General features: G+C 45.7%; 1 protein-coding gene across 3 annotated transcripts in view; it reads left to right on the plus strand.

The window, feature by feature from the left end:
- LOC127584417 (zinc metalloproteinase-disintegrin-like crotastatin) overlaps positions 1 to 21,773 on the plus strand; it is a 57,963-nt gene that overhangs the window by 19,935 nt on the left and 16,255 nt on the right. For all 3 annotated transcript variants that reach the window (XM_052041209.1, XM_052041210.1, XM_052041208.1), the window contains exons 9-17: positions 1,539 to 1,708; positions 3,618 to 3,699; positions 5,298 to 5,428; positions 6,559 to 6,736; positions 9,520 to 9,609; positions 10,817 to 11,012; positions 15,471 to 15,570; positions 18,133 to 18,295; positions 20,313 to 20,381. In XM_052041209.1, the coding sequence (XP_051897169.1) occupies positions 1,539 to 1,708; positions 3,618 to 3,699; positions 5,298 to 5,428; positions 6,559 to 6,736; positions 9,520 to 9,609; positions 10,817 to 11,012; positions 15,471 to 15,570; positions 18,133 to 18,295; positions 20,313 to 20,381 (1,179 nt within the window). The remainder of the gene's footprint in view (positions 1 to 1,538; positions 1,709 to 3,617; positions 3,700 to 5,297; positions 5,429 to 6,558; positions 6,737 to 9,519; positions 9,610 to 10,816; positions 11,013 to 15,470; positions 15,571 to 18,132; positions 18,296 to 20,312; positions 20,382 to 21,773) is intronic.

A 21,773-nucleotide genomic window follows, 5' to 3' on the forward strand; every position in this document is an offset into this window, starting at 1 on the left:
CATGTTCTCCCCCTTTTGCTTCTGTTTGTTATACTTTTAAATTCTTACCAAGTTTCAGGAAAAAGGCAACACATCTAATTGCCCTTGCAACTTGTCCAATTGGCTCATTTGGATGTTTTGTCATCTCTGGCCATGGTTTGGCTTGGTGACCTTTCCCCTAAACCACTGCTTCAGTGTTACTCACCCCTTCCATCTGAGCCTTTCCCTGACCAGCCAGTGAGAGTGATGGCCCTTTTTGACTGCTAGTTATTGCTGTCTTTTAAACATTAATAAGAGAAGACTCCATTTAAATAACACCATACAGGACCCCTCCTTAGGATGCCAAACAGCCATTCAAGGTCTGAGAGTAGTTATTGTTGTGATAAGGGAAACACAGCATCTAATTTGTACACAGCAAGATGCCACAATGCATTAATGATGATGTTTTTCTTGATCAACATTGGTGGAGGATAACTCTTGTCACAGGATAACCCCACTTCTCTCAATTTGGTTCTGGGGAATCCACCTGAGAGAGAACACAGTTTAATATCTCACAGCTGAAAGATGGCACCTCTGACAGTGCAGCACTCCCTCAGCATCGCCCTGCCAGTGTAAGCCTAAGTTTTGAGCTCAGATCTCTGGAGTGGGATGTGAATCCATAATCTTATACCACTCAGCACCAAGTAATATGATTGCCCGACATAAGATAGTGTGCCCATAGTTATGTAATAGAGAGTGAAATCACCAAGCAGATTTCAATGCTTCCAGAGTTCCTGTTTATATCAGCAAGAACTGAATGGGCAACGACCTTCCCTGAGCAAATGCCTGTCAACTGGATAATGCAGATTGAGTTAGAATTTATCTGCACAGCTTGGCAAGGGCTTATCAGAATTAAATTGGAGAACAGGTTTGTGGTATGAGCAGAGATCAAGCAGTCAGAGTTTCAAAAGATGAACGGTGAGCTCAATGAACCACATGACATTCTCATGGGCTTGACCAGTGGATGCAGAGATGGTGTTCGCTCTGGCTGGAGTGTTTAGAAGCCAGGGTCATAGTGTGAAGGTGAATGGTCAGCCATTCAACTATGAGGTGAGGAGCAACCTCTTCACCAAGAGGGTGGTGAACCTTTGTAATCCTCCACCCAAGAGCCTCGGTCGCTGAGTATATTCAAAACCGAGATCGACAGTGTTTTGGGCATTAAGGTAATCAGGGGATATAAGATAAACCAGCCTCCCCTCCACTGACTACATCTACATGTCCCACTGCCTTGGGTGTTGGGAAGAGCCCTGCCAGCTAGTGCATGAGATGTTGGGCAGGGCTGTTCCATCCGGTGTGCAATGCTGCTGGAAAGACTAATGTTCAGAAGGTTACATGGACTTTCAATTGTTTCGCATCCCTTCTCACATAGAATTGGAGCAAATGGTTTACTGACATCTCCTTGTGTGACAGGTTGACGGAGCTCACAGCACCAACTTTGGAGGGAGTGAATATAAGTCAGGTTTTCACTGCATTGTAATCAATTGCAGAAAATCCAAAAACTTACATCTCTCTTTGCGCAGTTGTACAGGCCATTAAAAACACACGTGGCTTTGATTGGTCTGGATATCTGGTCCAGCGGAGATAAAATATCTGTCCAAAAAGACTCCGGTCAAACTCTACAAAACATGTTGAGCTGGCGTAATAAGGAGCTGCTGCCAAGGAAGGAACATGACAATATCCAATTCATCACGTAAGTGACAACAGCTTCCTTTCACTTGTTGCTTCATTCTCTTCTGCAAAAGGTCCACAAGAACGTTGAGGTAGGAAGAGAAGTAGATGGCAGTTCTGACTTTGGTCGCAAAAATCTTTGCCTTTTGCACCTTTCAACCCACATACACAAATACACACAACATGTGTGTGTGCACACACATACACATATACACACACAAACACAAATGCACACCCACACACATGCACACACATGCATGCACACGCACACATGCACACACACATGCATGCATACGCACATGCACATACACACACACTCACACACACATATGCATGCACATGCACACACTCGTACACAAGCATGCACACACATGTACACACACACACACACACACACACACACACACACACACACACACACACACACACACACACACAGAGCAAATAAAACTGGGTGGCTCTTTGCTACAGGAGGTTTTGCTCACTCCAAGATCTCTGCTTGAAATCCCAGTCAGTGTCATGTCGCATGGAGGCAGAAGCATAGAGATGGTGACGTGGCAATTAGAGCAGAGAAACAACCCAACTAGTCTCCGCCAACACTCACATCCACGTCCACCTCCTCCCACCCTGCTCCACCTCAGTCTGTAGGTACCATATCATTCTGTTCTTTTCTCCTTTGTCTGGTTGCATCATACACAAGGATGATGATCTCATGTCAGGTGATCTATTGATGTATAAAGTGGGACAGGGAGCAAATTGCTCAAGGGGATGTCACCAGCTGGCAATGGTGTGGAAAACATCAAGCTTTTCTCCTTCGTTTGTTTGCATCATACACAAGGATGATGGTCTCACGTCAGGTAATCCATTGATGTATAAAGTGGGACAAGGAGCAGATCACTCAAGGGTATGTCACCAGCTGGCAATGGTGTAGAAAGCATAAAGCGTCAAGACTGACACCTTGGATGACCAAACCATGGGTAGTGGTTTTCTGCAGGTTGCATCAGCTCCACTGTTCTGCATGGGTTACTCAGGAATGGGAAGTAAAATTACAGCATTTAATAAAAATAACACAGAACTGGTGAGAGCAGAGGTATACTTAATGTGGAGGATGGCAAGATGTCATCAGAAGATTACTGAATGGGCCATAAAATTAACTTTGGTGTAAATAAGCTTCCTTCAAAGCTGCATCTTGCCCTACCTCCTGTCCCCTTGCTGGGTCTGAAATCCCGCCATGGCAACTGGAGTGTGTAAAATTCAAGTTGTCAAGTCAATTTGGGACTTTGTGAAAAAGCAGATTAGCCTTAGTCGTGGTAACCACAAACAACTGGATGGTTATTAAATACACATCTGGTTCACTGACGTTCTTCAGGGAGGGAGGGAGTCCAAAACTGTGGGACATGGAAGGGGCTTGGTCGACCATGGTGGAGAGGAAACTTAGTTGCAGGAGGTATATTGGAAGCACTGACATTCAGTACAGAGGTGAGAGGGAATGAAACGTCCTACATTTGTTCGCTGATGTTTGTGGCCTTAAAACTATGCCTGATACTAGTGCTTCATTTTCCTTGTAGCCTCCTGGGTTTCCTCAGAGCGCTCCGGTTTCCTCCCATGTCCCAAAGATGTGCAAGTTGGGAGGTTAACTGGCCACTTGTAACTTGCACACATTCCGGGGGATGTTGACAGGAACGTGGGGAGAATAGGATTAGTGTACGTGGATGCTTGATGGTCAACAGAACCTCGATGGGCTGAAGGGCCTGTTTCCGTGCTGTGTGACTTTCTGACTCTATAACGAGAATGGAAATCCTTTCCATCTTTCTCACCTGAAGAAGCCCCACCATTTCAGAAAGACAGCTGTGATGTTACAACTGTGAAAGCGAAGGATAACCCCAGAGAAGAAAGATGTCTAAGTGCAAAGTGTCACCTCCTTTTTCCAGTTACGTGGATTTTGATGGAGATACCATCGGCTTGGCTCAAGTGAGTGCAATGTGCACAGGTGGCTCTGGAGCGATTAATCAGGTACGCTTCACGTTCAGATCAACATTGGTATTGCATGTGCTTTATTGTCACATGTACCGAGATGCATTGAAAGAACTTCTGTTTGTGTGCCATCCAGATGGATCTTGCCATATGTCGTGCTTTTGTGGAACAGGCTTGTTGGGCTGAATTGGCCTAAATGGTTCTCACGATTGATCCTAATAGGATGCCGGGTGAGCAGGGCTCGACATCAGTTAGGCTGCAGCGTTTCAGATGGGTTTGCGGATGACTGATAGTTGGAGGAGAAGGTTGGAGCAGTTGGAGATGGAAGGAGCAAAGGCCAGGATGTGGGTTTCAGCAGCAGATCAGTGGAGGCAAGGCTAGAAGACATGGCGGCACCAAACTTAATTGCACAAAAGAGGAGCAAAGGGTATTGGTATTGGTTTATTATTGTCACTTGTACCAAGGTACAGTGAAAAACTTGTCTTGAATACCAATCGTACAGGTCAATTCATTACACAGTGCAATTACATTGAGTTAGTACAGAGTGCATTGATGTAGTACAGGTAAAAACATTAACAGTACAGAGTAAAGTGTAACAGCTACAGAGAAAGTGCAGTACAATAAGGTGCAAGGTCACAGCAAGGTAGATCATGAGGTCAGAGTCCATCTCATCGTATAAGGGAACCGTTCAATAGTCTTATCACAGTGGAGTAGAAGCTGTCCTTAAGCCTGGTGGTACGTGCCCTCAGGCTCCTGTACCTTCTACCTGATGGAAGAGGAGGGAAGAGAGAATGACCCAGGTGGGTGGGGTCTTTGATTATGCCGGCTGCTTCACCAAGGCAGCGAGAGGTATAAACAGAGTCCAAGGAGGGGAGGCTGGTTTCTGTGACGCACTGGGCTGTGTCCACAACTCTCTGCAGTTTGTTGCGGTCCTGGGCAGAGCAGTTGCCATACCAAGCCGTGATGCATCCTATCGTACATTGATAAAAGTTGGTGAGTGTCAAAGGGGACATACCAAATTTCTTTAGCCTCCTGAGGAAGTAGAGGCGCTGGTGAGCTTTCTTGGCCAGCAAAGCGAAAGGTAACCTTGTGTAAGAGTGTGCTGAGCACTTCCACCTGCAAGTATTGAACTCATTTCAAACTTGTTCACCAGTCTCTTCCACTGAGATCCGGAACCACAAGCATCCACATTCATCTCTGAGCAGGTGGTGTTAGACCACCATCCTGAGGCACTACCATCCTTCAGGTGAAAGTGCTCCCCCTGTGCAGGAAGGCAGGTCCAGGATTTAAGGCAGTGATGATGAAGGATCTGTGACATATTTCCAACAGTAAGTGGAAATTCAAAACAACCGCAGGAAATCTGAAACAAAGCGGAAAATGCTGGAAACACTCAGCAGGTCAGGCAGCATCTGTGGAAAGAGAAACAGAACAAACGCTTGAAGACTTCTCGGCAATTTCTGGTTTAATTTCAGAAACATTTTTAAGTCAGGATGGTGTGCTACTTGCAGGGGAACCAGCCGTTGGTGGGGTTCCTCTGTGCCTGCTGGCCTTGTCCTTCCTAGCAGTAGAGGTCGTGGGTTTGGGAGGTGCTGTCAGATTGGCCATGGTATGTAACTCCAAAATGATTTCGTTCTCAGGATCACGCATCCAATGTCCACGGGGTTGCCTCAACGATGGCACATGAGATGGGCCACAACCTGGGGATGGATCACGACGATAATGCTTGCTTGTGCAATTCCAACGCTTGCATCATGTCTCCAGTCTTAAGGTAAGTGTGATTCATTCCCTCCACCCTTGACACAAGGGCTTGCACGGTGGCAACAATTCAAAGGGCTGGGAGGGCACTGACTGCACTCGATAACCAGAGTAATTCTGCCTTCAGACTTCATAGACGAGAACCAAGAGGTGGATGAATCAATGGGGACATCAAACTGACCCAGCAACAAAAAAAAAGAGCTGGAGGAACCCAACAAGTCAGGTAGCATCTATGGAGGAAAATGGACAGTCAAAGTTTCAGGTTGAGGCCCTTCATCTGGTCTCAACCCAATACATTGTCTGTCTGTTTCCATCCACAGATGCTACCTGACCCGTTGAGTTCCTCCAGCACTTTTTTCGTTGCTCCAGATTCCAGCATCTGTGGTCTCCTATGTCTCCATCAAACTGATCCCGTCTTTGTGCATGAGCAAGAACCAGAACAATTTGGCGGACTTTGGTTCAGATAAGTGGCTCTGTAGCATTTTCCTTGCTGAGCAAACATGGGTGTGAACGAGCAGAGATTTGTTGGATGTGATAATCAAAAGTAACATGGCACCAAGCACACTGAGGCAGCTCGTGCCCCTGAAGACCAGAGATGTGGGTGAGTTGGTGGTCAGAAGCTTGTGGGACTGTCCCACTGCAGAGCACAATGATCCAGGCATGTGCTGTACTGCAGTACTGAGGGAGTGCTGTACTGTTGCAGGTGGTGAGACATTAAACCAAGGCTCTGGTCCTCTTCCACAGGTTGAGTAGCAGAGATGGAGGCAGGGTAGGACGGAGGGAAGTAGGGAGGCCGGGGTGGGATGAAGGCTGGAGGCAGCACGAGGCCAGGGAGGGAGAGAGGCTGGAAACGGAGGGAGGCCACTGAGGAAGGGAGGCTGGTTAGAGAGGAAGGCTGTCTCCGTGATTGGCAGACTCAGGACCAAATATCCAAGGAAAAGTTCTGAAGTCAGTGAGGACTTGCTCCAACTGCAGTCCTTGGTCATTGATACCTCCTTCTTCGCCCGTCTTCCCTCAAGTGTGTGTTGCTCAACAGGTCAAAATCATCCACTCTCCATCATCTCACAGGACCACATCTGCAGCTAAAGGCTTTGGAAACTTGTGAGGCCATGTACTGTAAGTGCTGTTTCTCCTTGTCCACAGCTCTGTTTTACCAACGGAGTTCAGTTCCTGCAGTCACCAGAACTTCCAGCGCTTCACACTGACACAAACAGCTTCCTGCCTGAGGGATGTTCCCCACCTGGATGAGATTGTGGCAGCACCCATCTGTGGGAACCACTTTGTGGAGAAGGGGGAGGATTGTGACTGTGGCAGGCCCAAGGTAAGGATGAGCTCACTCCTTCAGCTCTCTCAGCCTAAGAAAAGTCCTTCAGCAAACCAATTTACCTGACTGTATGTAAGGATGTCAGAACAAAAGAAAGAGGAACAAAAATGGGCCTGCTTCCGACAAAGGTATTGGTATTGGTTTATTATTGTCACTTGTACCGAGGTACAGTGAAAAGCTCGTCTTGCATACCGATCGTACAGGTCAATTCATTACACAGTGCAGATACATTGAGTTAGTACAGAGTTCATTGAGGTAGTACAGGTAAAAACAATAACAGTACAGAGTAAGGTGTCACAGCTACAGAGAAAGTGCAATGCAATAAGGTGCAAGGTCACAACAAGGTAGATCGTGAGGTCAGAGTCCATCTCATCGTATAAGGGAACCATTCAATAGTGGGATAGAAGCTGTCCTTCAGCTTGGTGGTACATGCACTCAGGCTCCTGCATCTTCTGCCTGATGGAAGAGGAGAGAAGAGGGAATGTCCCGAGTGGGTGGGGTCTTTGATCATGCTGGCTGCTTCACCAAGGCAGCGAGAGGTAAAGACAGAGTGCAAGGAGGGAGGGCTGGTGTCCGTGACGCGCTGGGCTGTGTCCACAACTCTCTGCAGTTTGTTACGGTCCTGGGCAGAGCAGTTGCCGTACCAAGCCGTGATACATCCAGATAGGATGCTTTCTATGGTGCATCGATAAAAGTTGGTGAGTGTCAAAGGGGACATACCGAATTTCTTTAGCCTCCTGAGGAAGTAGAGGCGCTAGTGAGCTTTCTTGTCCGTGGCATCTACGTGATTTGACCAGGACAGGCTATTGGTGATGTTCACTCCCAGGAACTTGAAGCTCTCAAACCTGTCGACCTCAGCACCGTTGATGTAGACAGGTGCATGTACACAACCCCCTTTCCTGAAGTCAATGATCAGCTCTTTTGTTTCGTTGACATTGAGGGACTTCAACCTGAAACTTTGTATCTGTTTCCCTTTCCGCAGATGCTGTCTGACCTGCTGTGTTTCTGTTTCACTTCAGACTTCCTACATCTGCAGTTTTTTTTAACCTTCCATAAAGGATGTTCTGCTTATTGTTCCACCTCTGTTTAGCTGCTTGTGTAAACAGCAAGAAAGTATTGTCAATCTCAGCCTGGAATTGGATTAGATTAGATTAGTTTATTGTCATATACACTAGGGTGCAAAGAATCAGCCTCCATGCCCCTCTGGGAGAGAGCTCCAATCAATCTGACAGAAGAAATTGTTCCTCTTCTATATCTTGAAGAACCAATTCTTCATCATGGCCTACCTCTTAATTCTAGGTTGCCTCAAGATAGAAAGCATCTTCACAACATCTACCCTCTCAAGTTCTCTCAAGTTCTTGTATATATTTTACTGAGAATGCCTCTCAGTCTTCTGAACCCCAAATATTGAGCATTACTCAATCTTCTCAATTTTTCTTCACAGAATAAGGGATCCCAGGGATTTCTTCACAGAATAAGGGCTTCATCCAAGGGATCTATCTGGTTCTGAAACAACAATAAATCAGCTGGAGGAACTCAGCAGGTCAATCAGCATCTGTGGGGGAAAGGAACTGTCAACGTTTCGGGTCGAAACCCTGCATCAGGACTGAGAAGGGTCTTGATGCAGGGTTTCGAACTGAAACGTTGACAATTCCTTTCCCCCACAGATGCAGCTCGACCTGCTGAGTTCCTCCAGCTGATTTATTGTTGCTTCAGATTCCAGCATCTGCAATCTCTTATCCAGTTCTGAATCTTATTTTGCTTGGTCAGTGGTTTGTACATAGCACTTTTAACAATCCACAAACACTTTCATTCTGTTGATGAATGGCAAAAGGGTTCATAAAGACATGTTTCTCTTGTCATGATGCATTTGATCCTCTTCAGTTCTTTGGTAAATTATCAACTTTATAACTCTTCCAGTATATTTCAATATTTTAGACCATTCCTTCTTCCCATCCCTTCCTTGATCTTGCAGCATGTAAGAGATCCACGATCCTGAGAAGGGCAGCAGATAATGGCAGACCATGCCGGGAGCAGATAATTGCAAGGTCTGCAGGATGGCAGGAGAGGCGGGCAGTCTCCTGGCAGACAGTTGGTGGACTAAATGGCCTCTATCTATCAATAGTTCACTGTGTAATGAATTGATCTGTATGAACGGTATGCAAGTCAGGTTTTTCACTATAGCTCGGTACAAGTGACAACAATAAACCAATACCAATACCAATTGTGTCTATGCTTGTCCACGAAGAACTACCTGATCCCAGTTTCCAGCTCTCAGTGCAGGTCACAGCTCTTCAAGGTCACTTCTGTCTGCTCTCTGAATGTGGTGAGGGGTTCTGCCTCCATCGCCCTTCCAGCCAGCCCCAGCAGTGTCAGGAAGTCAATTGTCAGATGTTGTGCCGACCTATATAAACCTACCCCATCATTAATCTAACCCTTCCCTCCTACACAGCCCATAACCCTCCATTTTTCTTACATCCGTGTGCATATCCAAGAGTCTTTTAAGTGTCCCTATTGTATCAACCTCTACCACCACCCCCAGCAGTGCGTTCCAGGCACCCACCACTCTCTGTGTAAAAAACCTACCTCTGACATCTCCCCTAAACTTTCCTCCATTCACCTTAAACAGATGTCCTTTTGGTATTGGCCATTGGCACCCGGGGGAAAAGGTGCTGGCTGTCCACTCTGTCTCTGCCCCTCTTAATCTAACTCACCTCTATCAACGTGTGTGTGGATGAGTGTAGTGGTAACTTCCCCTAATGATGTGCTGTTACCCACAGGAATGCCAGAACCCTTGCTGTGAGCCACAGACATGCAAACTGAAAGAGGAAGCACAGTGTGCTGATGGAGAATGCTGCCAAGATTGCAAGGTACGTCCAATACATTCAGTCAGCTTTACCTTCCTTCAGCCGGTGCAGCTCTCTGAGCTTGGTTTTCCATTCTCTGTATCTCCTTACATCACCCTGCATCTCCTAACTCCCTGTATTTTCTCTTCCTCTGTCTGTCTGTGGGTCTCTTTCTACATGTGTATCTCTCTCTCTCTCTCTCCCTCTCTCTCTCTCTTTCTGCCTTGATTATTTTTATCGCTCTTGCTCTCTCATTAAGTTTTTTTTCTCTCTCTGCTTTCCCAGAGTCATAGAGAGTTACAGCACAGAAGTGGCCCTTCAGCCCACTGAGTATATACTGACCATCAAGCATTCATTTTTATACTAATTCTCCCCCCAATCCATTTTATTCTCCCCACATTCCCAGCAACAACCCCCAGATTCTACCCGTTACCTACACACCAGGGGCCGAATAACCTACCAATCATCACGTCTTTGGGATGTGGGAGGAATCGGGAGAATCCAGGAAAACCCACACAGTCACAGGTAGAACATGCAAACTACACACAGGCAGCACCCAAGGTCAGGATTAAACCTGGGGCACTGGAGCTGTGAGCTCCACTAGCTGCATCACTGTGCCACTCCATTTTCCTGTATTCTCACCTCTATTCCTCCTTTCCTATGTTTCTGCCTCTTCCCTTCCCTCTTTCTCTGTTGTTCTCTCTCTGTATTTCTCTCCCTCTTTCCCTCCCTCTCTTTCTTTCTCTCCCACTTTGTCTTTCCCCTATCTTTCTCTGTATTATCTCTTCCTCTCTCTCTCTCTGTCTCTTTCTAGAGGTGTATCTCTCTCTTTTTCCCCCTCTCTCTTTCCCTCTCCCTCCCTCTTTCTCTCTCTCCCTCTGCCTCTCTCTCTTTCTCCTCCTCTCTCTTTCCCTCTCTCTCTCTCTATCCCTCTTTCTCTCTCTCCTCTTCTCTTCCTCTCTCTCTCTCTCTCTCCTTCTTAATCCTTTTCTCTATTCCTGTCTCTTTTCCATGCTCTGCCTCTTGATATCTTTCTCTCTCTGTCTCTCGTTCACTCTCTCCTTCTTCCCCCTCTCCGTCTCTCTCACTCTCTCTTCCTGGCTCTGCCTCCCTCTCTCTGTCTCTCACATTCACCTTTGGGCATGTTCCTTTGTGAACTAAACCCACACCGTACAGAAGTGAGGGTCCTTGTGCGGGAAGAGACTAAATCCACTTTGTCCATTGTTCCTAGATCAAAGTCGCAGGCTCGCTGTGCAGGAAAGTGAATCACGAGTGTGACCTTTCAGAGAACTGTGATGGGAAGTCCAACAAATGCCCACAAGACACATTCCGGCAGAACGGAACCCCTTGTAAGAAAGGGATGGGCTTCTGTTATAATGGAAAGTGTCCCACTCACGAGGACCAGTGCATCTCTCTGTGGGGAGAAGGTAGGTAGATGTTCTTCATTCCTGCCCCAAAATGCAAGCTCTACCGAACCTCCACTGCCTGTCCCTCAACTCACCCCGTGCTTTCTCCTCTTAATCAACTCCTGATTTACCAACTGATAAAGCAACTTCTTTATTTAAAATTTGCTGTCCAGTCCTCTCATCCTGGTAAACTTCCCCAGCCCTGAAACCCTCTCCTCCACTTCTCCAACTCTGGCCTCTAGGTATCCCCAGATTTAATTGCTTCATTGCTGGCGGTCTTGCTTCAGTTACCCCTGTATGCTTCTCATTATTCCTCATCACATAGAAGGAGGCCATTCAGCCCATTGAGTCTATGACAGCTCTCAGAGCAATCCCATTCCCCACTTATTTTCTCTATAATCTATTCTCTTTCACATGCCCATCAACACCTGAATGAGTGCTTAAAGTGGATTTCCCTCTCTGAAGTCTCTGCCTCTCATTCCTCCTTTAAGGTGCTCTGTGCTCAGACAGCCCACAGGTAACTTTTCGATCCTGTGATCAGGACTAGGCAGGTGGGGTTGGAGTTTTTTAAATTGGATATCCAGTAATGTTCCTTTCATTCATTGTGGATTCACTGTGATATACTCCCTTCTCTACCATGAGTCAGCAACAAAAGTCATAAGTCTTGAACCAGTTTTTGTTGTTGACTAATTACTGTCATCAAGTGCAAGAACTGTGACCGGGAAATGAGGCAGACATTAGGATAAATTGCAACAGGAAATACCTAGTCCAATTTCCAATGGGCAAAACTCCAAAATGAAATGGATGTAACTGGCTTAACACATGCCCCAAGTTGCTATTAACATATTAAAACCACGTCCAGGTATTTTTACCTAATCTAATTTCTTGGCTTCTATCTCAATATATGGACCTAGAAATTCCTTCATACTACTCCAAAGTAAATGGTTCTCCACAGCTGAACATCAGCTTAGCTTGAAGTAGTGCAATACCTTGAACATTCAGAATCAGAATCAGATTTATTATCACTGAGAGGTACGACGTGAAATTTGTTGTTTTGTGGCAGCAGTACAGTGCAAAGGCATAAAAATCTATAAATTACAAAAATAAGTAAATAGTGCAAATAAAGGAATAATGGGTTCATGGATCATTCAAAAATCTGATGGCGGAGGGAAAGAAGCTGTTCCTGAATCATTGAGTGTGGGTCTTCAGGCTCCTGTACCTCCTCCCCGATGGTAGAAACAAGAAGAGGGCGTGTCCCGAATGGTGAGGGTCCTTAATGATAGAGGCCGCCTTCTTGAGGCATCACCTCTTGACGATGTCCTCGATGGTGGGGAGGTTAGTGCCCGTGAGGGTTATAGAGTCTATAACCCTCTGCAGCCTCTTGCGATCCTATGCATTTCAGGATATCTTTGCATGCAGAAAATTTGACTTCTAACTATACGGCAGGGTTTTCTGTTTGCCTCAGTACTTAATTCCTGGCACAGTACACCTCAAATAACATTCACAATAGTCCAATGAACAGATATTCTCCCCAGTGTGACTTTCAACTGTTCAACTCAAAGAACAACCAGGTTTCACTCACCCTGTCTCTCCCAAAATGGTGCTATTTGTAGGGCCAACACTCAAACTGTATTCTTTGTCCTCACTGAGATCCATCACACCCCTCCTCTACGATCTCAAATGCAACCTCCCATGTGTGCCTCAACTCATTTGCCAGTGGAGGCAGCCTCCCGCCAATTTGTCCAGACCCATTCCTACCTCTCGCACCATTGCAACATTCATTCATTACGTAGCATCACTCTCCTGCAGCTGGAAGAGTGCTGTTCATAGTGTGATATGTCCCTTTAAGACATGATTACATCTGCGGGAATTTGAAATGAAGCAATAGAATAGACCGCAATAAAACTGACATAGCTTAATGTTACTCAGGAAACCTGTCCTCTGAATCTTGTAATTGAGGATCTCAACTTTAATGAAACTTTTCTAAACAACATTTTCTAACACCCACAGTACTGTAGACCACATTAGAAGGTGGTTAAGCAATTTCTACCTCAATCCTTTGCCTTACATGATCCCACTTAAACAATGTAGTCTAAGTGAGATATGGATACAAGGTATCATAAATATGTGTTTTAACTGTGGTTTTATCCAATAACCTTTTGGCCGTTCCTGTTAAATCTGTTTCCACAGTCCCCTTCAGCAACATGCTGCAAATTATTAAGAAAAATGCTGTTCATTTTTCCAATGAGTTTCATTATAGCATGAACTCATAAAGAAAGGGGTGAAACAATCCTAAACAAAAATTGAGTCATTGCATAAGAGATGATGAAATAGATATCATAGATGAAAAATAATGTTAATAAGGAAACAGGTAAAGAAGTAGCGTAAGGAAGGAAGAGAAGACACACTAACTCTTAATGGTTTATTCCTCATTCATGAGGGGTGTAGACAGGGTGAATGTGCACAGACCTTTTCCCAAGGTTGGGGAATCAAGAACTCGAGGGCATAGGTTTAAGGTGAGAGGGGAGGGATTCAGTAGGGAGCTGAGGGGTAACTTTTTTACCCAGAGGGTGGTCAGTATATGGAATGAGCTGCCAGTGGAAGTGGAGGAGGCAGGTATATTAACAATGTTTAAAAAGTTCTTGGACAGGTACATGGATAGGAAAGGCTTAGAGGGATATGGGCGAAACGTGGGCAAATGGGACTAGCTTAGATAGGAATCTTGGTCGGCATGGACCATTTCCATGCTGTATGACTCTATGACTCGTACACATATATATTGTGAATATACTGCTTAACTCAGCTGAGTTATTCTGGTTGGTATCAAATAATTCTTGCGTCAGAGAGGGTAAAAAATTGGTAGAAGAGATAATATGTGGTGAGGGTCAAATGAATTGAAGGGTCTTTGGAGTTCCCAGTGTTATGGAATTAAAATATTAACAGTGTGGAAGGTCCTTTACTGGGTGAGTGGAGCATTATGTACTGCAGTGTTGTGGACAGATCCAGATGGACCCGTAAAGCATGAAATAAACTTGGATTTCTGTTGCAAGTAAAATGCAGCCAATGAAGCCCTTTTACAGCATAGTCACAACTGGGGATGCCTCATCCAACTTGTCTGCTGCAAGCTCCTATGATTAGCATTGTGATAAGGCCAGGTTTTCTGTTTTAGTTGTTTTGAAGACTATCAGACTCCTGAATCACTTACCTCTTTCACACCCCCTCCCCGGTGATACTGCCACGTTCGTGGACTCTTATCTCGACCTCTCTCAGTTATTCTGCTATTGTCACTTTGTCTTCGTTGCTTCAGATTGCACTACAATCTTTGCACTTTTCTGCTGTTTTGCGTTCATCATTGTATTTATTGTATTTATTAATTCCATGTATACTGCCTATTCCATGATATTCATGCAGACAAAGAATTCCAATGCATCCTGGTGTATATGACAGCAAACTAATTGAATCTAATTGAAGAGGGTATTAACACTGACAAGCAAGCTGCTATTGTGGTTGCTTCCACTGCTCTTTTATGCACTTGATTCCAGATTGTAACAATTTATGACTCCCTTCATTTGCCCCACCCTCGTCCTTCTGCCAATTACCTTAAACCCACGTCCCTGGGTCACCGGTACTCTTGGAGATGGGAACCAGTTTCTCCCCATTAATCCTCACAAAAACCCTCATAATTTAAAATCTTCCAGTTAGGTTCAACTCTAGCAGGGCTGCAGTACAGGATGGTGTCCAGTGGGATTTGCTATTTGCCAGAATATGAGGTCAGATGGATCAGTTAGTATGTGTGTTAGCATCTAACTGGCCGACAGGATGATACAGGGAGGATGTTCCTGGTTGCTAGGGATCCAGAAACAGGGCTCACAGCCTCAGGATACAGGGTATGTCACTTCAAACAGAGATCAGGTGGTGAACCTGTGGAATTCTCTTCCACTGGGATCATGCAAGCGAAGAGATTGACCTGGAAAATGCTTAAGGCAGTGGAGACTGAGTTGGTAAATATGTTCAAGAAAGCTGTAGATATATTTCTCAATGCTAACGAGATCAAGGGATAGGGAGAGAAGGTGAGAACCTGGTGCTGAAGTGGAAGATCCGCCAGGCTCACGCTGAATGTCGAGCAGGTCTGTAAGGCTGAATGGCCTCCTTCTGCTCCTCTCTTCTATGTTCTGGTGGTGAATATCATGGAGACACAATTGTATTCTAAATTCCACATTGATCGACAATGTAGCACTAAAATGAACATTTTTTTGTTCTAATTGTGTTCTTTCTTGTAAAAATTGTGGATAATTTATGTTTAATTTATGTTTTTCTTGTGAATGCTGCTTATCTGATGCTATGTGCCTGTGATGCTGCTGCAAGTAAGTTTTTCATTGCACCTGTGCGCACATGGACTTGTGCATCTGACAATAACTAGACTTTGACAATGTACTTTGTGCCACAATTATTCTTGTGGGTTTTTTTCTTTTCCATCAGCATCTCGGCCAGCATCCAGTCGATGTTTCCAAACCAATACGGTGGGTGATCAGTATCGATACTGCAAGAAGACGACCAAGTACCAACCCTGCAGATCTGGGTGAGTGTTCGCAGTGAAACAGTCACATATTTCTTTCCCAACTTGATAGCTGCTTAGTTTACCACACAATTCCCCCAGTCTGCTGTACACTCAATGTGTGTGAACTGAATTGTTGACGACAAGAAGTTCATTATTTTGCAACTTATTATGCCATAGAAGGAGGCTATTCAGCCCATTATGTCTATGCTAGCCCTCAGTGCAATCCCATTCCCCCCATTTATATCCCTGTAATCTAATCTCTCTCACAGACCCATCAACTTCCCACTGATTCTCCCGCCACCCACCAACACTAGGGGCAGTTTACATTAACCAATTCACCTAGCATTTTTGGGAAGTGGGAGGAAACCCACACGGTCACAGGGAGAACGTGCAAACTGCACACAGAGAGCACCAGAGGTCAGGATCGAATGCGAGTCGCTGGAACTGGGCTGTAGCAGCTCTGCACTGCACCACTATGGAACAGAGTCCTTGCTTCACTGGAATCTTGGATCTCTCCTACTTGCCATACTCTTTTAAGTTCATCCCAGCCAAGTGCTCCTACACGTATCGTAACACAGTCCTGTGGATATCCGATGTCCTCTCCTTGTGGGATAGCATGAAGTACAGAGAGCACAGAGCATAGGAATGAACAACGTGTTATAAAACAGAAAATGCTGGAAATACTCAGCCTGTCAGGCAACATCTGTGGAGAGAGAAACAGAGCTGATGCTTCAGATCCCCGACCCTTTGACAGAACTGAACAGTCTGTTGTGTTTATGGGATGGATGCAGATTTCCTAAGATCTAACATTTACTAGTTCAGTAATGAAAGTTGCACAATTATATAGCTCCCTTTGTATCCTTAGTGACGAAGGCGAGGAAAGAGATATCTCTGGGAGTCGGACAGGCAGGGAGCTGGAGCTGAGACCAAGATCTGATCAGCTGTGATTTTGTTCAGAATCAGAATTATTATCACTGACTTATATGATGTGAAATTTGTTGTGTTGCGGCAGCAGTACAGGGCAACAACATAGAATTACTATAAATTACAAAAGTAAGTAAATAGTGCAAAGAAAAGGAATAACGATGTAGTGTTCATGGCTTCATGGACCATTCAGGAATCTGATGGCGGGGGGAAGAGGATGTTTCTGAATTATTGAGTGTGGGTCTTCAGGCTCCTGTACCTCCTCCCCAATGGTGGTAACAAGAAGAGGGTGTGCGCCGGGTGGTGAGTGTCCTTAGTGATGGATGCCGCCTTCTTGAGACACTGCCTCTTGCGACGACAGAGGGCTCTCTTTGGCCTAGCCCTGCTCCTATTCCTTATAGTCTTATCACAGATTGCTTTATAGTTGATAATTTGAACCCAGCAACACCCCTCTATTAGGAACAAGATGAAAGACCGATTCAGTCATTGGCCTTGATTAACAGATAAATATCAGCTGGATCACAGAGGAAATCTCCCCAGTTCCCTCAGCAGAGTGCCATGGGATAATTTTTTACATTCTCCTAAACCGGGAGGTGGCCTTTTAATTTAACATCTTATCCAAACAGCAGTAAAGCTCTCATTTACCAATGCACTGAAGTGTAGACTAGGTTATGTCCCCAAGTTTATTCATGGCAGTCACTGGACATGATTGTTAGTCCCTCAAAAGAAACCCCACAAAGCATTTGTGACTGGGGACTATAGCAAGAAAATGGGCCATATAGTCCACAGGTCTGTTCTGTTTTTAAAGAGATCACAGATGTTCTATACCTTAAATTCATTCCATGTCTAACAAGCTTGCCTTTATTAATCAAGGCATTAAGTTCAAGAGTCAGGAAGTTAAGTTGCAGCTTTATAAAACTCTGGTTAGGCCGTATCGGGAGTATTGCATTCAATTCTGGTCACCTCATTACAGGAAGGATGCGGAGGCTTTGGAGAGGGTGCAGAAGAGGTTCACCAGGATGCTGCCTGGATTAGGGAACATGTGATATAAGGAGAGGTTGGCCAAACTTGGGTTGTTTTCTCTGGAGCAGCAGAAGGTGAGGGGAGACCTGACAGAAGTTTAAAAGATCATGAGAGGCATAGATAGAGTAGACAGCGGGTATCTTTTACCCAGGGCCGAAATGTCTAATACTAGAGGGCATGCACTTAAGGTGAGAGGGGATAAGTTCAAAGGAGATGTGTGGGACAAATTTTTCACACAGAGAATGGTGGGTGCCTGGAATGCATTGGCAGGTGGTAGTGGAGGCAAATACATAGAGGTGTAAAAGAGACTCTTACATAGGCACAAGAATGTGCAGAGAATGGAGGGATATGGACCTTGTGCAGGCAGAAGGGATTAATTTAGTTCAGCATTTGCTTAGGTTCAGCAACATTGTGGGCTGAAGGGCCTGTTCCTGTGCTGTACTGTTCTATGTTGCATAATGTAAGAAAAATCATTCTCAGCATTAAAACTTGCACCGGACTCTCATTCTCAACAGCTTTTAGGGAGAGAGAGCTGTGGGTTACCACAGACCTTTCCTTCAGTGTCAACACAATTGGCAACTGGAGAGAAACATCTGGGCCAGTGTTTGGTGATCTCTCCATGTTCTATCTCCTCAGGGACATAATGTGCGGGCAGCTACACTGCGTCGGCGGGAGTTCAAAGCTGCCTTTCTCCACCGGTCGAATAACCATAGGACGAGATGTGTGCAATGTCTTTCTGGACAAGAATGGAGTTAACCCAGGACTGGTGCAAAATGGAATAAAGTGCGGAGACAACAAGGTAATGAAATGAATGGGAAATAAGGTGTAAATAACCCCCAACGCAGAGATAGAAGGTGGATTTGGATCTAGACCCCATGTTTGTTCCTTGTCTTTTTCAGAAGCGACGGTGTCAGTGTTTCTAGTCTGTGGTTTCGCCTTGGTTTGCCACTACTTTTCATTTCTTCCTCACAGAACCTTGCAGGACAAGAGGGGACCATTCAACCCATGGGCCATGTTTCCTGATACTCTAGGTTTGCCTCAGAAATGAACACAAGTGACTGCACTGCTCAAGGACAGGTCAATCTCCCTCTCAGAAACCTTGTCTCAGGAGGCTATCCCTGCTGGGATTAGCCAGATCTGTGCTTGTCAAGAATAGCTCTGCTGGCAAAGTGGGGATCAATGCAAATTATTGCTTCACAGCTGGGCGGGCGGCATTGATCACTGTAGAATCAGAACATGGGTACCGGGCCTCTGTCCCACAGTGCAGAGCGTCAACCTCCCATCTGCACCAATCCCACTTTTTATTCTCCCCACATTCTCATCAGCTCCCCACAGGTTCTACCACTCATCAACGCACTAGGGGGCAGTTTACAACGGCCAATTAACCTACCAACCTGGGATGTGGGAGGAAACTGGAGCACTCGGAAGAAACCCACGCGGTCACAGGGAGAACGTGCAAACTCCACACTGACATGCACCCAGGGTCAGGATCGAACCCAGGTCTCCGGTAGCCGTAGGGCAGTTGCTCTACCAGCTGCACCGCTGTGCTATGCGTGGGACCCAAAAGTGCTGTCATTTGTAAAGGGCACTCACACCCTTTCAGGTACCTCCCTGGTATCTTCCTGCCACCTGTGCCCAAGGAAGCCACGTCCTGTGACAGAACTTTTGCAGGTTCCCCTTCCCTCTGGAAAAACTCTGCCTCCACTCCCCGTTGCTGCCCTGACTCCTCATCAACACGCCAGTAGCTGAATCAGTACTGATGTGTGACTACTGACTGAGGTCAGGGCTGTGAGGAAAGTTGTGACCAACACAGGTAATTCACCCCCTAACGTCCACTGATCAGGAAACAGAGCCAGGCTACCCAAGGAACCTTGCGCAGTTTTTGAGCTGAGGCTAATAAATTTCACGATTTTGATAGCGCTTTTTGGAACTGATTGTTGACACTGTTTTAATGACAAATAACATACTTCCAGACAGAAACTCCCCTTTGTTGACCTGAATGAACAAAGCACATACATAGGCATGTTCATGTGACATGACATGGAGCAGATAATTATAGAGTAATACAGCATGGAAGCAGGCCCTTCGGCCCAACTCATCCATGCTGACCAAGGTGCCCACCTAAGCTAGCCCCATTTGTCCGCTTTTGGTCCAGATCTCTCCCGGTCCTTGTACTTATCCAAATGTCTTTTAAGTGTTGTTCTTGTACCTGCCTCAACTACTTCCTCTGGCAGCTCGTTCCATATACTGTGTGCACCACCCTCTGGGTGAAGAAGTTGCCCCTCAGGTTCTTCTTAAATCTTTCCCCTCTCACCTTAAACCTATGCTTTTGGCTTTTGGTTCTCTTTCCCTAGGAAAAAGACTGCATGCATTCTATCTGTGCCCCTCATGATTTTATACACCTCTATGAGGTCAACACCTCTGTAAGGATTGACACAGTTTTTTTAAATAAAACATCTTTGGGATGAGTGATTTAGATTGTAAGTCTGGCCCTGCACCAGTGGTTTAAACTCCCTTCTGAAACAGGGCACCCCCAATAGTGCCGATACTGCTCATTCGAGAGTGTTCTGGGATACAGCAGAGTCTGGATTACTTCTATCCTGTGCCCGCACTGCAGAAGGGACTGTGTTATTGGTGTTAGGGAAGTTAACAGGTCGATTTGTGCACTAACTGAGTGAACTAATGCATAGGGAGCGTGTTGGAGGAGGGTTTCACTTCTACCTTGCTTCACACACCCAACTGAACTCAGGTTATTATGAGCTAAGCTCACTCCTTCGATGTCCAAAGCACTGACTGTAAATCTGCCCTCTCCACAGATGTGTTTGAACGCAGAATGCATTGAAGTCAGAGTCAACAACTGCTCCAACAAGTGCCCTCAACATTCGGTAAGATGGCCACTTCATCTGGGTGCAGTTGTGCCTGCTCTTCTTTCTCTTTCTTCCACGGCACACCCTGTTCTGCACATTTCGGAGTAGTGACAAGGGTTTGCCCGACCCCTCAACATTAAGCAGGTGCTGCACACACGGCACACACGGCTGTGGTACCCTGCAGTGACATGGGGTCGTCTTCTCTCCCTCCCCAGGATCGGTCTGGAGTTTCAAGGAACTGAATATAAACCATAGAGTCATACAGCATGGGGAAAGGATATGTCCACACCAGCCATCAAACACCTGTTTGCACTAATCTTACACCATTCAACTATTCAGTTCTTGAACCAACCTGCACAACCCTAATCACTACCTCAGTATAGCAACACTGTGACCACTTTCACTACTTCTCACTATTACGGACTTCGGGTTTTTTTGTTCGAATTGTGTTCTTTCTTGTCTAATTTTCTATAATTTATGTTTAATTTATGTTTCTCATGTGAATGTTTGTATCTGATGCTATGTGCCTGTGATGCTGCTGCAAGTAAGTTTTTCATTGTACTTGTGCAAACATTTACTTGTACATCTGACAATAAACTTGACTTTGACTTTTAACCCCCAAGTTTATTTTCCCCACATTCCCGTCAACATGTCTCAGAGTCTACCACTCATGCACGCACTAGGAGTAATTTACAGTAGCCATTCAACCTACCAATCTGCACGTCATGGGGATGTGGGAGGAAGTATCAAATCTGTCCTTGAAGCTGGTGGTACGTGCTTTCAGGCTTTTATACCTCCTGAAAAAGGGAGGAGAAGAGACAATGTCTGGGGTGGGTGGGGTCTTTGATTATATTGGCTGCTTCAGCAAGGCAGTGAGAAATGTAGACAGAGTCCATGGAGGGGAGGCTGGTTTTCGTGATGTGCTGAGCTGTGTCCACAACTCTCTGAAGTTTCTTGCCATCTAGGGAAACCCACGCAGTCTCAGGGAGAACGTGCAAACTCCACACATAGACAACACCCGAGGTCAGGATTGATCCCAGGTCTCCGGCGCTGAGGCAGTGGCTCTACCAGCTATGCCACTGAGTCTCCCAGACACTTGTTCAAGGAAAGTTCAGGAGGAAAGTCTTTGGGGAAAGGGTACTGGAGAAAGGGTGTGCATTCCTTTTGAACACAACACACTGTCACCGACACAACAGTCCATTGAGTAGGGAGCAAAAAGGCAAGGTTTGCCTTACTATAGCAGCTTTCCCATTTCCTCTGGGATGGCATGTTTCCAGCAGTTTGTTACTTCTGAAATGCAGACGCCCTGGCTTGGTAAGTTAACTGCTTTGCCTGAGATGGCAAGAAACTTTAGAGAGTTGTGGACACAGCTCAGCACATCACGGAAACCAGCCTCCCCTCCATGGACTC

Source organism: Pristis pectinata, chromosome 29, assembly GCF_009764475.1.
Source record: "Pristis pectinata isolate sPriPec2 chromosome 29, sPriPec2.1.pri, whole genome shotgun sequence".
In the NCBI taxonomy this organism is placed as follows: Eukaryota; Metazoa; Chordata; class Chondrichthyes; order Rhinopristiformes; family Pristidae; genus Pristis; species Pristis pectinata.